This window comes from Gigantopelta aegis, chromosome 10 (genome assembly GCF_016097555.1).
Source record: "Gigantopelta aegis isolate Gae_Host chromosome 10, Gae_host_genome, whole genome shotgun sequence".
NCBI lineage: Eukaryota > Metazoa > Mollusca > Gastropoda > Neomphalida > Peltospiridae > Gigantopelta > Gigantopelta aegis.
In genome coordinates, this window is record NC_054708.1 from 50800554 (window position 1) to 50818147 (window position 17594).

At 36.1% G+C, this 17594-nt stretch overlaps 1 protein-coding gene across 2 annotated transcripts in view; it reads left to right on the top strand.

Annotated features, from left to right (window-relative positions):
- The window catches only part of LOC121383925 (cytosol aminopeptidase-like), a 31224-nt gene extending 17388 nt beyond the window's left edge, over positions 1 to 13836 (top strand). For both annotated transcript variants that reach the window (XM_041514022.1, XM_041514023.1), the window contains exons 8-14: positions 1495 to 1619; positions 4041 to 4129; positions 5305 to 5407; positions 6868 to 6947; positions 10415 to 10564; positions 12313 to 12406; positions 13356 to 13836. In XM_041514022.1, the coding sequence (XP_041369956.1) occupies positions 1495 to 1619; positions 4041 to 4129; positions 5305 to 5407; positions 6868 to 6947; positions 10415 to 10564; positions 12313 to 12406; positions 13356 to 13414 (700 nt within the window). In that variant the 3' untranslated portion in view covers positions 13415 to 13836. The remainder of the gene's footprint in view (positions 1 to 1494; positions 1620 to 4040; positions 4130 to 5304; positions 5408 to 6867; positions 6948 to 10414; positions 10565 to 12312; positions 12407 to 13355) is intronic.
- Positions 13837 to 17594: the final 3758 nt, after the last annotated feature.

Here is a 17594-nt window from a genome sequence, read left to right on the forward strand (position 1 = left end):
CCTACATGTACGACAATTGTGAAAGGTTTTGGATGCAAAATGCTCACCTACATGTATGTCAATTTTAAACCAGAAATCATACTTCTGTCCAGTGTTCTAAATCAGTGCAAATATTAAGAACAAATTGCAATTAGCATAGTGTTTTTTAGAACTGCTACACCTATGGGATGGTGCATATAAAAGATCTCTTTGTACTAGTGGAAAAATGTAGCGGGTTTCCTTTCTTAGGCTATACATGTATGTCACAAATACCAAATGTTTGATATCCAATAGCCGATGATTAATAATCAATGTTCTCTAGTGGTGTCGTTAAACAAAACCTTTTTTTTCCATGGCAATTTACCACTTTTTCAGTTATGTCCATTGAAAAGAAAGAAAAAATAAAATAAAAATTGAGACTTTTTTCTCTGAAAAAAGGCAACTTCTTGATATTTACTATGTGTAGGGGTAGGGTGGGGGTTTGTATATAACAATAGGTTATCATATCCTCTATCTATCATCCAGTTTACAGCAGGGCTCAAACTTAAGAAATTGTTACCTACATGTACGACAATTGTGAAAGATTTTGGATGCAAAATGCTCACCTACATGTATGTCAATTTTAAACCAGAAATCATACTTCTGTCCAGTGTTCTAAATCAGTGCAAATATTAAGAACAAATTGCAATTAGCATAGTGTTTTTTAGAACTGCTACACCTATGGGATGGTGCATATAAAAGATCTCTTTGTACTAGTGGAAAAATGTAGCGGGTTTCCTTTCTTAGGCTATACATGTATGTCACAAATACCAAATGTTTGATATCCAATAGCCGATGATTAATAATCAATGTTCTCTAGTGGTGTCGTTAAACAAAACCTTTTTTTTCCATGGCAATTTACCACTTTTTCAGTTATGTCCATTGAAAAGAAAGAAAAAAAAAAAATGTTTTTGAGACCTTTTTTCACAATGCCTTAAAATATTGAACTGAAATTTTGTGTATAGCTTTTGATACAGATCACATTTGACTTGTGTGACGATTTGCACATTTTTCACAGAGTTATGGCCCTTGAACTTATATTTGTTTAACCCAGCTAACGAATATCTATTTGACTTAAAGGGTGTGTTCTGAGTCTGTAGCCATTTTAAAAGGTCTATGGCAAATAAAATATATGTACATTACAAAAATTACAAGTTATTTACATTTTCCTTGCTTAGAATATGAATATTTGTATAACCAATGCATTTCTCTGGACATTGTAATGCTTTGTAGTATCTCAGTATCAATTTTTCTCAAAAATAATTTTGTATGTAGGCTGTAGATTTATGATTTCTTCTAATGGCCAAACAAAATTTTAAATAATTCTACCAAAGGTCAAAGCAGGAGAAAAGCTGGATGTGTGTTTATTATTTAGGACTGAAAACTCAAGATACATGTAGTCCCTGTAAGTAGCATTGTTTTTAGCAACAACTGCATTTTAGGTAAATAATGACTTGATGATGACAATTTTTTCAGTGGTGGAATATCTCTGAAGCCAGGGACCAATATGGATAAGATGAGAGCAGATATGGGTGGTGCCGCTTGTGTGGTCGGCGCACTCCTTGCGATTGGTCAACTTAAGTTACCAATTAATATCAGAGGTATGAATCATAATCTCTTCTTCTTACCGGCGTCATGGTTAGGCCGTTGGTCTACAGGCTGGTAGGTACTGGATTCGGATCCCAGTCGAGGCATGGGATTTTTAATCCATATACCGACTCCAAGTGAGTGCTCCGCAAGGCTCAATGGGTAGGTGTAAACCACTTGCACCGACCAGTGATCCATAACTGGTTCAACAAAGGCCATGGTTTGTGCTATCCTGCCTGTGGGAAGCGCAAATAAAAGATCCCTTGCTGCTAATCGGAAAGAGTAGTCCATGTAGTGGTGACAGCGGGTTTCCTCTCAAAATCTGTGTGGTCCTTAACCACATATGTCTGACGCCATATAACCGTAATTAAATGTGTTGAGTGCGTCGTTAAATAAAACATTTCTTTCTTTCGAGTGCGTCGTTAAATAAAACATTTCTTTTTCTTTCTCTTTTTCTTGTGTGTGCTTGTACATTGTAATTAAAGGCGTAGACCCTAGTTTCAACCTGTAAAAATGGACGCTAAGTTTGGTTAAGTTACAAATCTGTAACACATTTGTATAACGTTACAAGAGAGAGCAACAAGTGTATGTTACGTTGAAACAGTAAAATATCGTTAAACATAGACTAAAACCAACTCCATAACTGTTATTTCTCAGACGCACGTGTGTTTTAAACATATGAAAAATGCATTTTATGGAATTAGAAACACCAGGATGACCAGAAACACTTCGGATGTATGGAAATGAATAATCTAAACAATAAAATATATGTAATGTTTGATTTTAGCGATCATAAATGGTTCTAATAGTGAAAAATATGCCTTAGTGTTTAAAAACTAGGGTATGTCCCTTTAATTTCCCAAGATTATTTTGTTTCCATCCTATATTGACAGACCCATAGATACATGTATATCCAGAAGTTGTTATTTTCAGAAGTGATAATATAAATCGTATGGTATTATCTGTTTGTCTCAAGTCTTGTTGTTAACCAAAGTTACACTAGTAATAGCCATTAAAATAAGCTATAGTTGTGGTAAATGATTAATATTATATGTCCGGGCTCCAACTTAAGAATTTATCTCCCACTGCAATTTTGAGCCTGTCTATGGCATTTTTTTTTAAAGTAACTTTTGCAGCAAATAAACTTGATAGAAAGGTTATTTTGTTTATGCAGACATATTTCAAATGTGCAAATGTTAAATACCTGCAGATAATGTACACCAGGTGTATACATTTTGTCATTGTTGAGAAACTTTGCCTACAACACAAAAGTGCCATCAGTGATGCTCCCTGCAATTCAGCAATTCACGACTAGCTCTGACACTCGCCAAATTCACCAATTGCGAATTTTGAAAGCAGTTGACAAATTTTATTTTAATTTAAATTTAAATTTAATTTAAAATAATATCAGGTAATAATTGACATTTTAAAGAAAATATCTGTTGATTTCTGCAATTTTTGAAGTTTAATAGACAATTTGGCGAAATGTTTTTCTCACCCAGAGCTAGCCCTGAAATTTATATTCTAACAATAGCAATTGCCGTCGGTGCTGTCATTAAGTTCGAGCCCTGATATGTGGTATTTCTCAATCATAACCGATTAGCATTTGCCTGAGAAAATCATAAAAACAATGCATTATTAAAAAATAAGTATCTCTTATGGAAAAACAGCATGTCCTGACTGACACGAGACCTGATTGATCGTTAGTCACTTATTTCAAGGGCTGTAGAAATCTAGTTAGAAGTCATGAAATACAGTACAATTCCTAGTACTTCTCACATTCTAGTATTTGCTTCCATAATAAAATTTGATGAGCAAATATTGCTTTCCATTTCACAAAATTAATTTCAAACCTTGATGATCATTGTACTTTTTCAGAAACGCAAATAATTTTTTTCGTAAGTTATATCGAAAGAAATGTTTTCTTTAACGACGCACTCAGCACATTTTATTTATGGTTATATGGCATCAGACATATGGTTAAGGACCACACAGATATCGAGAGAGGAAACCCGCTGTCGCCATATCATGGACTACTCTTTTCAATTAGCAGCAAGGGATCTATTATATGCACCATCCCATAGACAGGATAGCACATACCACAACCATTGATGTACCAGTCGTGGTGCACTGGCTGGAGCAAGAAATAGTGCAATGGACTTACTGATGGGGATCGATCCCAAAAAAGGTATTTCTTCAATTCTCAAAGTCCTATTACATGCAGTGAACTGGAAATATAAAATACATAACATATGAACAATACTCATTTTTTTATCATGGAAGCATGCTCGTCCCTTGTCTTAGACGTGTGATCAGGATGGGAAAGATTCTGTGATCTAGTTTAATAATTGACACATCAGCTGAAAATTCCAATTTTTTATCATGTATTTTTTCAAATTGTTGTATCGAAGTAAAAATATTCTATTTGCATGTAGGTTTCATTCCTCTGTGTGAGAACATGCCGAGTGGGAAGGCTACGAAGCCTGGCGACGTCGTCACCGCCATGAACGGGAAAACAATACAGGTAAGTCTGGATTAGTGAATGTTTAGTGAATGTTATTATGCTCTTACTGTATTCAAGCCATTTGTGAGGTACATGTACTTCATGTTTAACTAAATGTCTGTATTATTGTTAATACTTGAATCACTAGACTTGTGAAAATTATCTGTATTAAATTGCCTCAAGTCTGAAGAGGTCACATCTGTATATTCACTGATAAATACAATGTTCAAATGTTTTAACTGTTTGACTGTAAACTTTTGTTTTCAATATTTTAAAACTTAAATTCTTTGCTGCATTAAAAAAAAAAATTGAATAAAAGATTAAATTATTTCCATAATTCATTAAAGTTTACTTGATAGTTTACACCCGTTTTTCATTTGTGGTGATAAAAATTGTTGTTGGACCCCATCACTTTTCACTGTTTCTACTGGCTGATTATGTTGACCGATTAAAACAAAGACAAATGTATACGAGCAGATTATGACTTGGAATGTCACAGGCATATATACTTTACAAAATTGTTCATTTGACAATGTAGCCGAAATAAAGAAATATAATAGTTTTTTCTTTTAATTTTTTTATGGATAAAAGTAATAACTAGCTAATGACGTATGTGTAGGATATCGGCTTTATCCTTTTCAGGCTGAATTCGAAAATCCACTTGGCAAGTCTCATGGAATTTCCCATTCTTACCTTCACAGGATAAAACTGATTTATTCCACCTCATTAACTAGTTATTCGCTATACATTGCCATAAAGACTGCTATAAGTCCCCAGGTGCAGATTTGGAATTTGGAGAAGTAAAGGAGACTTTTAACATCTGTGTATGCTTGCAGATTCACATATCTCACTGAGCATTCTTACATTGTATACAGCATTCTTTCATGAGTTGTATTATGATATGGTGTGATCCGTTTGTCCATCCGTCCGTAAATGTTTCATTTCCGGGCCATATCTTCCTTATCAATTCATATAGAATCATCAAACCTTGTTTGCAAGTAGAACTTGGAATGATGGTTTGTCGCATACCATAACTAGGTCACAGCGACCTACTTTTGACAGGCATGTCATGTACCTCTTGTTTTACTTGGATCTGCCACTGGACCCTGTGCCCAGCTCAGTGCTGAGGTGTTGTGCCACTGTACCAAGTTCACTGCTAAAACACTGACATTAATCAGATGTTGTTTTATTTCCAGGTGGACAATACTGATGCTGAAGGCAGATTGATTCTAGCCGATGCTCTGTGTTATGCTGAGACCTTCAAACCCAGTCACATCCTCGACATCGCCACATTGACTGGTATGGATGTAAGGGTCTCAACCCAGGAAATAAATAAATATAAATTACACCTAACAGTTTGATTGCTTATCTGAAAACTGAATTAGCATTATGATAACCTATTATAACATACAAACCCCCACCCTACCCCCAGACATAGTAAAATATCAAGAAGTTGCCTTTTTTTCAGAGGAAAAAGTTTATTTGTTGTAAGCAAACATGGTAACTTTGAAATAGACTGGTACAGTAATAATTTTTTTGAATCGTCTTTAAAAGGTAATTTTTGATGTCCATTATGTCTGTTGTTTATATTAAGTTTTGCATTCCAGAACCTTTCATGAAGGAAGGAAGGAAATGTTTTATGTAATGAAGCACTTGACACATTTTATTTACGGTTATATGGCATCGGACATATGGTTAAGGACCACACAGATATTGTGAGAGGAAACCCACTGTCACCACTTCATGGGCCACTGTTTTCAATTAGCAGCAAGGGATCTTTTATATGCACTATCCCACAGACAGGATAGTACATACCATGGCCTTTGTTACAGCAGTTGTGGAGCACTGGCTGGAATGAGAAATAGCCCAATGGGCCCACTGACAGGAATCGATCCTAGATCGGTAGAACCTTTCATTAATCATAATATATAATAAGCAAAACATGGATGAATATAATTTTGATTAGGACTTCAATGCAAACCCTTAGAATGGCTAATGAAAAAAGATTATAGCCCTTTAGTAAAATCAAAAGACGAGATAGGTATTGTTTCTGAAGGTGAAAGTGATGGTGTCGGTTCTTGCTTTTAGCTTCAGTGTTACGCATTTGCATTTTGTTCCATTTCTCACAAACTATAAGTTTCAGATCAATGAAGCTTGGTTTATAAAACTTTGCATCTGTGAATGTTCATCTCAAAGCATGATAAAAAAAAGTTATTACATTTTTGTTTTTAAATTTTAACATTTCATTTGTTTTAAAAATTAAATCAATTCGGAGTGTTACATTATTAATTATTTCTTTATTTATTGAATCAGTTTATCGTCAGTGAGACATTTAATTCCAAGGAATTATTGTGATAATTTTTATGTAACTTTGGATATTGTAGTTGTCTCCCTTGCTCAATCACTTAACATGATTGTACTCGGTTATGTTAAGACTTTATTTTTATGGCTGGTGGATAGTTGTTTCTTTCTTTTCTTTTTTCTTGTAGCATCTCTGAACTAGAATAAATGTAATGATAAGTAGGAATGTGTATTTATAATAAAAAAAAAACCTAAATGTCCTGGATAGTCTGTACCAATTGTTAAAAAGAACACTTGGGATTTCAATCAAAATTGGGTATAATTACTTTTATAATGAATTTAGCATTTTATGATCACCAAATGGATGTCTGTAAGTTTCGTATTACATGAATGAACGAACATGAATAAACAGCTGTATGGCTGTCCTAGAAATTAAACTGCTGTGTTTCTTTTTGCAGGTGCAATGGCGGTTTCCCTGGGGTCTGGTGTGACTGGTGTGTTCTCCAACTCTACACCGACCTGGGACATACTACACAAGGTACATAAGTCTGAACTAACCCTGTTAGTGCTCGTCTGATGTTCAGTGGTCGATGACAGTCACTTTTCACACCCTTGTTTTTGCTTCGTTCACAATAAATGTAGCGCATCTTACCGTAATTTCACTTAAAATCCATATTTCGTATAAGGTATAATTTTTTAATTACAAGATTGTCTTCAAACACATCTTGACCGGCCTCGGTGGCGTCGTGGCAGGCCATCGGTCTACAGGCTGGTAGGTACTGGGTTCGGATCCCAGTCGAGGCATGGGATTTTTAATCCAGATACCGACTCCAAACCCTGAGTGAGTGCTCCGCAAGGCTCAGTGGGTAGGTGTAAACCACTTGCACCGACCAGTGATCCATAACTGGTTCAACAAAGGCCATGGTTTGTGCTATCCTGCCTGTGGGGAGCGCAAATAAAAGATCCCTTGCTGCCAATCGGAAGAGTAGCCCATGTAATGGCGACAGCGGGTTTCCTCTCAAAATCTGTGTGGTCCTTAACCATATGTCTGACGCCATATAACCGTAAATAAAATGTGTTGAGTGCGTCGTTAAATAAAACACTTCTTTCAAACACATCTTGGTGCATTAATAATATTCAAACAAAAACACATTCTGAAAAGGGAAACGTCATGTACCCAGTTTAGTGTTATTGTAAGGAGATGTAAAGTGACGTCATTGGAATACTAATGTCATTCAAATTCAAAATTAGTTTTATTATTACAATGCTTTGCCACATTAAAATAAAAACTGGTCTGCTAACCGTGACCCCTGTTAAAAAAATTCTATAACCAACAGACGATAGTGTTTACATGTCAGTATGTTTTTATTTTTCATAATTCTAGACAAAATATTAAGTTTAAATTTTAAAAGATGAAAGAAATAAAAAGGACTTTTTGTCAAATGTATCATATATCAAAAAATTACCATTGGATATGTTATATTTATTAAACAAGTGTGCAAAGAATGACTGTCATGGATCCTAAGGTCGATTACGATCAGTGGGCCTACTGAGCTATTTCTCATTCAAGCCAAGGTGCAGGATTTAACTCTGTCGGTTTTTACTCATTCCAACCAGTGTACTGCAACTGATCAAAGTAAAGTTTGTTTCATTTAACGATGCCACTAGTCCCACAACTGATCAAAGGCTGTGGTGTGTGCTTTCCTGTCTGTGGGAAAGATCCCTTGCTGTTAATGGAAACATGTAGCATGCTTCCTCTGATGACTGCGAGTCAGAATTACCAAATGTTTGACATCCAAAAAAATTATTAATTAATCAGTGTGCTCTAGTGTTGTTAAATAAAACAAACTTTAATGTTCCAGCCAGTGCTTCACAACTGGTGTAACAAAGACTGTGGTATGTACTGTCCTGTCTGTGAGATGATGTATATAAAAGATCACTTGCTGTTCATTGTAAAGAGTGATTTACCCATTTTTGACAGAGTTACGGCCCTTGAACTAAGGATATACAGAAATTTGTTTTCTGGACTTGCACAATGAGCAAAAATTTTGTGTATAGCTTTATCATTTACTGTAACAGGTAAAGTTTAACTTTAATGGCGATTTACCCATTTTTTTTTTTATTAAGTTAAAAAATACGAAAATGTGTTGGGCCCGGTATAGGGCATGTATTGCTTTAGCTGGTTTATAAAATAATTGTTCAATAGTTAAAGCAAATAAACATATGTAAACTTTTTATGACAGGAGAGAAGTTTTATTGTTTCAAAAAGTTGCTCCATCAAATCCGACATTTACTTTATAGTATTTTCAACAGTTGATGCAAATTATTCTACTGGTAAGTCGTCATAAGTGTTATTAAATTCCTCAGGCTTTCGTTTTTTATTTTTAAAGCTGATTTTACTAGTGCTCATGTTCAGATATACTCTTCAAAAAAAGAAACGCAAAAGGGTACAAATGGGTTATAACTCCGATTTTATGTTTCCTACCGGTTCATGCTTTGTGAATATACGGTCATTGCATGTCCCAAACACATTCCCACGGTTATATTCGATAAAACGCAGCTACTGTACAATAAAGTTCCAAAATGTGAATATTCGCAAAAACGCAGCCACATGCAAACCATGTCACCACTGCACGTGCGTTGTCTGCACATGCAACATGAACACCGACAGTATAAAAGTGCAGGGTGTTCGCTTGCCTGGCCTCTGTATCTGGCCGACAGTTGACAATCCAGGACATGCCACGTCTCAGTGAACCGCAGAGAAACAATGCCATCGGCCGACTAGACGCAGGCGAATCCAGAACGGCCGTTGCCAGGGCATTCCATGTGTCCCCAAGCACCATCTCCAGACTGTGGGACCGTTACCAGCAACATGGATCAACACGTGACCTCCCTAGATCCGGTCGACCACGGGTCACTACCCCCGGGCAGGACCGCTACATCCGGGTACGCCACCTTCGGAAACGATTGACTACTGCCACCTCCACAGCCGCAGCAATACCAGGTTTGCGCAGGATATCCGACCAGACCGTACGGAACCGCCTACGTGAGGTAGGAGTTCGTGCCAGACGTCCAGTTCGAGGTGTCATCTTAACACCACAACACCGTCGACTCCGACTGCAGTGGTGCCAGATTCATCGACAATGGCCTCAACTGCGATGGAGACAGGTGTGGTTCAGTGACGAGTCCCGATTTCTGCTCCGACGTCATGATGGAAGATGTCGCGTGTATAGGCGTCGTGGTGAACGTTATGCGGCAAACTGCGTGCAGGAAGTGGACAGATTTGGCGGGGATAGTGTCATGGTGTGGGCAGCCATCTCACACACTGGCAGAACTGACCTGGTCCACGTTCAGGGCAACCTGAATGCACAGGGCTACATTGACCAGATCCTCCAGCCACACATCGTTCCAGTTATGGCCAACGCCAACGCAGTGTTCCAACATGACAATGCCAGGCCTCACACAGCACGTCTCACAACGGCTTTCCTACAGAACAACAACATTAATGTCCTTCCTTGGCCATCGATATCACCGGATTTGAACCCAATTGAGCATCTATGGGACGAGTTGGACCGACGCCTCCGACAGCGACAACCACAGCCCCAGGCCCTGCCCGAGCTGGCAGCAGCCTTGCAGGCCGAGTGGGCCACCATCCCCCGGGACGTCATCCGTACTCTGGTTGCTTCAATGGGCAGGCGGTGCCAGGCAGTTGTCAACACACGCGGTGCCAGGCAGTTGTCAACACACGCGGAGACCACACCCGGTATTGACTCCAGATGACCTTGACCTTGGTGGTGTGTCCTATCACTTACTCACAATGGACTAGAGTGAATTGTGAACAATCCTGCAACATTTGGTAATTATCGGACTCACCATTCAGTAGTTAAATCAATTCTCCAAATGTTACGACAATGTGGTTTTGCGTTTCTTCTTTTGAAGAGTATATATAGTCTTTTCTGTAGTATCCTCATGTTAATTGTTTACGGGCTTTACTTGATTGTTCAGGCTGGAGCTCGGACGGGGGACAGAGTCTGGAGGATGCCACTCATGAAACACTACTCTAAACAAGTGACCAAGTCTGACCTCGCCGATGTCAACAACATCGGCACACAAAGTCGAGAAGGGGGATCGTGCACTGCAGCTGCTTTTCTTAAGGTTGTAGGAATTATTATTTTAGGCTTGACTTTCGTTTAGTGTGGTTTTACCTGTGCAACTACATGTATAGTCCGTCCCACAGGGAATGCCTTTTTTATACACTGGAATTTACTACACATTATTTATTTGTAAGCCGATTTTTTTCTAAATTGCACATAAGTATTTTTGTGTTATTTCCAAATCATTTTTACTTTTCTTCTTGTGTCAAAGCAAATTGATGATGGGATGCAATCTAGCTGTGTCACCAGGCGGTAAAAATTTAATCAGTTGATTTACATTGATAATGATATGTTTTTCTACAGACTGTGTAACTATGTGGGTGCTAGGGAAATCCATGGGATACCATTTGTGGAATTGCCCATGATTACTCACAGAAAAACATGGCCATTTCTCTGAATTAATTAATGACATCACATTGATGGAACTGCATCATAAAAGTGCCTCAATGGAAATGTTTTAGTTGTGTGGGTAGAAACCACTAGGTGGCTAGGCATGCAGTGAAAACCACCTTATGGAAAGGCAGGCTTAAGAGAGTTGTAAACTGTGAGAGTGTTCACTTGAGATGTAAATAAATAAATAATGGTGACATGGCATTGGTAAATAGTCAGTCATCAAACAAATGCAGGATTTAAGCAGTCATTCGCCAAATGTGAATTAAAAGTTGAATTTGGCAAATATATTTCATTATTATTCACCAAAAAGGCTCATTTGAAAATCGCTTGCCTTTGCAGATCACTCGCCATTTAGGAATTCTGAAACATAAATAAGGCTACAGATATTCTGACCAAATTGCTAATAATTCTAAGGATTCGGGTTGAAAACTTAAATAGATTACCCATAGATTTTGTCTCTGTCTGTCCATCTGTCCCACAGATAGTTTAGTGAACTCAGATATTGAGGTGAAATTTTGTGTAAATATGTATATATATATAGTTCATGTAAAGTTATAGATCAACTGACTTTTATGGGGATTTTCCCCAACTGTAATAGAGTTATGGCCCTTGAACTTAACCTTTTCGTGTCTGTGCTCAAATGACGTGTGGACCGAGCCTTATGACATCCTGAAGCAGTGTTACTTTATTTATGTTGTTATGGCATGCGATTACCCTATCATAGAATGTCTTTATAACTCATAAAGAGAGTGAAAGCATGTATCTAAAGTGTTTTCTCTCTCTTAAACTAGGCCTACTGCGTGTAAAGCAAAGAAATTGAGTTCATATGTAATTTATAATTTCATTGTGTATATTTTTTTAGTGGGGATGATTCCTAGGCCTAACCTGTTTTAAGGTATTGGTATGTAGGCCTACTATACATGTATCTAAAATATAGTTTCCTATATCTGATGCCACAGATTGTTAGATGGATTTCGTTTTAGTTAACTTGTGGCATAAAACTTATATGATGTTGACTAGTACAAATGCTACAGGAAGAAACCTGATGTACCTATCTGAAAGACTGTGAAAAGATCCCCACTGGAGTACATCTATAAATACGTCATATATAAACTGATTACATCATGGTGTATGTACAGTATACAGTTGGGGGTGTTTACACAACAGACTGGGGCAGCTATAGTAGGTATATTAATAGCAGCACATGGCGAATTATCACATCCATGACATTATTTTATTAACGAGGCACACAGTCATGTTAATAAAAGATTAAGAGATTTGTTGGACCAAATGGGGGGAGGGAGGCAGGGATGTATTGCTTAAGCAGTACTCTCAGAATGCTTGTTTCATTTACAGGAATTTGTCACCAATAAGAACTGGCTTCACTTGGACATTGCTGGTGTTATGATGAACAAAGCAGAAGTGCCGTACCTTGGCAAAGGCATGTCAGGTTAGTGATAGCAGAAACAGTTTTAATTTTTTATCACAGAAATGCAAGTCGAATAGAAGCAAAATAACACAGGGCTTGTATTTATCATAAATCAGGTAATTTTCACAGGTCTTTGGTTTTCACAGAATACAGCACATATATGCAAAGAAATTATTTGGGGGATCTCTGGTTATGAGTGAATGGATTTGTTTCAGTAATTAATAAACTGGTTGAAAAAGAAAGAAGATATTTTATAGGAGTTAACCATTTAGAACATATCATCTACAATAATTGTTTCCTGAAATATGAAATACATCTATGCTTTTTTTGGCTGTATTATTCACCATTTCATCAGTTAAATGACAGGATGTTTTCACCATTGTATAGTGGTACAAAGTGTTAAACAAAATGATGACAGAAATGTACATTGCAATGGAAAAAAAAAACCCCAAACCTACAAGTTTTTAAAAGCTTCACATATTTTTATGTATTACTAATTATTTTTGTTATAAGATGAGGAAGTGAGATTGTTTTAATTAATAATAACTTAGAAATTTTAATTGAAAGACATTTTGTTATATTCAGTAGGATTATAATTAGTTTAATAAGGACAAATGACATCTGAAAGCTAGATACATTAATTCATTTCAACTTATTTTCGTGCTTATATGCAAGCACAATGTCCTGGGCACACACCTCAACTATCTGGGCTGTCTATCTAGGACAGTGGGTTAGTTGTTAGCGGTTAGTGAGAGAAGAGGGTGTAGTGGTCTTACACCTATCCATTGAGTTGTTAAAACTCGCTCTGGGTGGGAGCTGGTACTGCGAACCCAGTACCTACCAGCCTTATGTCCGATGGCTTAACCACGACACCACCAAGGCCGGTAGCTAGACACAGTATTTGTTGAGTTATTGATAGCATTCACATGTTTAGCAATGCACTCAGTCATTAAACCATTTTTTTTTACAGGTCGGCCAACTCGAACTTTGGTTGAATTTCTTAGACAACTTTCAAAAATGAATTCCTGAAATGAAGGACCTGTTACAATTTTCATGCTGTCTGGGAAGACTTCATGAATGCTATGACATTGTTTACAAAGATAAATAAATATTGTAATATCCAAAAGCTATCAAGGACATTATATTACAGGGTTTTATTTCTGAAATTTGACTTGACGCCCATGGCTTTGACTTTAGGAATTTTAGCGTCGTTTTACTAAAAAAAAAAATCAGTGGCAAAACGTATTAAACTACCTCTGTAAGTTAGAATTTTTAAAACAGTAATATTGTGCATGTACTTGTACTTATTCAAATTAATGTATCTGTTTGTCAGATATATTAAATTACTTTAAAATACTATTAAAGGCATATTGTCAGATCACTGACCTATTTAATGACCTAACATAAGTATTACCTGAACAAAAATAATTTGATTTGTCCCTAAATGTACTTTATTCAACCATCTTCATAACCACTATACTCCATTTATTAATGATATTTTGTAAAAATAATTGAATTATGGCAATGGTCCATAATTCAAAAACTTTTTTATTTATTATCCATTTTTAGAGAAATAAGGTCCTTAAATCTGTGACAGTATGCCTTTAAAACTGTAACTGTTGGTATTTGTGCTCTAATAAAACCAGTTATATTACCTTGTTGACGTTCTGTTGTTTGTTATGTTATTCTGCCTTTCACTGTGAAAGCAGAATTTGCCTGACATGACGATTTTTCAGAATGTTAATGGACTTTTCAAAATTTCTATCTCGACAAAATGTGGGTAAATACTAACAAAAATTAAAGGTAGGAGAGCAATTTATTGTAGTTGTTAATAATTTCATTCAGACTTTAAGTCAATTATGACATGATTTCATCGCAATAAACACAGATTTCCGTCTATAATAACTATAATAAAGACAAGATAAAGTGATAGTAATTTCATTTATTAACAACTATTATAATAATATTTTGAATGTCGCTACATGCGATCATGTTGGCAGCCTGGAAGTTACAAGTGATCCCGAATGAATGTTTTGGAACTACTGACTGAAGTGTTCCGATTGCCATAGCAGCAGCGAGTATAATGAACAGGTTTTCCGTAATGAAAGCTGTCGATCATTTGATCAGTAGTAATAGAAAGTAGCGAGGGAGAAGGAAAATTAAATGTTTGTTATCTAGCATTGTCAATATGAGTGCACGTTAATTAATTCCAAAATATGTGTATTTAATTTAAAACACTGGGAATTTTTACTCCAAAATTGGGAATAAAAGACGACATAGCCTTTGGGTAATGGTGCCGATTATCAGTCTAGCAACATAGGTGATAAAACCGGGTATTATAACTTCCCTTTTCAGCTTTCTGCATCGGTTATTTTTCTCAGAGCTGACTGGATTCGATCGAAAATACTAAAAAATGACTTAAGTTTATTTAAACATTGTCTAGAATTTCCAGCATTTTAAAGATCATTTCAGCTTTTTCTTTAAATGTGTATCGCATCCCTGCAAAGTATACATTAGCAATAAGCAAGACAAACAATTTACTGAATATTTTTAAACATACACCTGACTTATTCATTTGGTAACATGGACTGTCAAATGGGATATGACTAAGCAAAGTGAAATTCTAATTTGTTAAATATTTTTAAACAATGCCTCACTTATTCATTTTCAATTTGGACTGTAAAATGGGATATGTCTGAGCAAAGTGAAATTCAAAAGTTGAAAAGGCAAGCCATGGAATTTCAGTCATGGGGCCTTCTTGTAGCATTGTACCTATTTTATTTTTTCTTCAACAAAAGGAGTGAATGTTTGCCATTATCAACCTCTTCAGCAGACAGGCACACGCACTCCATTTCATTTCAACATATTTTTGTGCTTGTATCCAATTAAGGTTTTGCTAAATACAACAAGCATTCTGAGAGAACTGCTAAAGCAATACACAGGGTATGCACTTGGGATTTTTTTTTGACTGGCCAATCGGGCTACTCACAGAAACACTTTGACTCGCCCGTGTAACTTCTGAATGGCCAGCGACTGAATTTCGTTTAAAAAAAAAAAGAACTTACTTAAATTGCACTTTAAAAACATGTTATCATATCATACAAACAATAATAACAACACAAAAGAAGGAAACAGAACTTGTTTTAGTTATATTACAAACTGTAGTAATTAAATTATATTACAAACTGTAGTAATTAAATTATAATTATTATGTTGTCACGGGACCCACACAATCAAACATCTGCAATGTTTTACCAAGGCTTGGTCTTGAAATGAATACAACCGTGTCCGGTGTATCGGTGCGTCCGGTGATTCGGCGCACTTGATATTTTGTTGAAGTATGCTTAGGAAGGTGTCATGTTGTCAGTGTTTTTAACGAATTAAAGTTCAATTTCTTTTTTAATGGTTAATTAAGTATCAACATATTTATTGTTATGGGTGCAATTAATTTTTTTTTTATAGAATTATCAATAATTATATCTTAATTTCAAAATAAATCATTCACCTGTTTTCGTGTTTATAAACACGTAGTATTAAGAATATTAATAAGAATAAGAATATTATTGATATTAAGAATATTAAAACCAGTCTGAAATCACCTTTCCCGCATTTTTTTTAAATTATAGCAAACAGTATAAATGTAATTATTTGTATTCGGTTATTTTTATTTAAATTGAAAAGGAAAACACAGACAAAAGCAAACAAAACGAAAAAATTTCACCTTAATTGACCGTCATTCCAGTTCACAAATGTCACATAATGACACATTGTAAAAAATCAAAGCGAAATAAGATCCACGTGTGTGTACAATACCTGAGAAAAATAAAATCCATGTAGGCATCTTAGCCATGCATGACAATGAACATGTATGCATCTGCAGTACTGTGCCACTCAAGAAAACGTTTCCGAAACTGATCACGAGATGGGTCGTGTATGATCGTTCATTTTTATAGTAATATTTTTAACAAGACAAAATTTTAAAAAGTACTAAAATAATTTTGGGACAATAGTGTAGCCTTTATGAGCTAAAAATAAGGTCATAGGCAGTCTATAAATAGCGGGGTCAACTATCCACATCTACTGCGCCGAATCACCGGATATGCAAATCGTTTTGGACACAAGGGGGTGCCTATATTTATGCACCATTTTAAAATGTTAATTTACTACAGACATAAAACAATTTGTAGTGTATTTCAGATTATGTACTGCTTCACTGGTGAGAGAGACATTTTATTAAGTATTTCACAGTGTTCACATAGAAAATGGTCGTTGAATGCTTAGGTGCGCCGATACACAGGACAGCACTGTACGGTGCTTTTATGGCCTTATGACGAGGAATTAAAAAAAAAAGCTAAGCTGACAGCAGTCTATGTTGACATCGTTCGCAGTGACAGTTGGGTGTTTGGTATAGTAGACTCGGTATATTCCATAAGAAATGAAAACGTTCCAGCACAATGTAACTTCGGAAAACCTCAGGCTCGTAAACAAAATCTTTCTGTGAAACATAGCAGACGGACATGGCCGAGGTGTTCCGATTGAACCTACGAATACATTTACGTGGTCGACGTTTTCCGAATACATAATCAAAACCAGCCGAGGTATTCCAAATGGTTTTAGACTTCGATAGATTGTTCGCTATTATGTCCTATATGGGTTTGGTTGTGCAGATACTAATAGGAAACCAGTTGAAAACAATAAATAAAAATAACTTCAGATCTCTTACAAACATTAGATATTTGCATTTTGATACATAATACAGAAATTGATGGGTCGCCAGATGGGAAACATGTGATACGGTTTTGACTTGCCTGACGCTATTTTGACTCACCATGGGCAATCGGGCGACCGCAAAGTGCACACCCTGAATACATGTCCAGAAAATGTTCACATATCCTAAGTTCAAGAGTCATAACTCTACCAAATATGGATACATTGCCATTAAAGTCAAACTTGATTTGTAACGGTGCATGATAAAGGTGTACACCAAATTTCAGCTCAATATCTTGAGGCATTCCAAAGTTCAAAGGCCATAACTCTGTCAAAAATGGGTACAAAATATTGCCATGAAAGTCGGTTTTGATTAGCATTCTGTACTTGATAAAGATATACACACTACAAAAAATTTCAGATCTACAACAAATTTCAGATCAATATCTTGAGGCATTATGGGAAAAAAACCGTCTGGAAAACTCGTCACTGGTTTACTTCA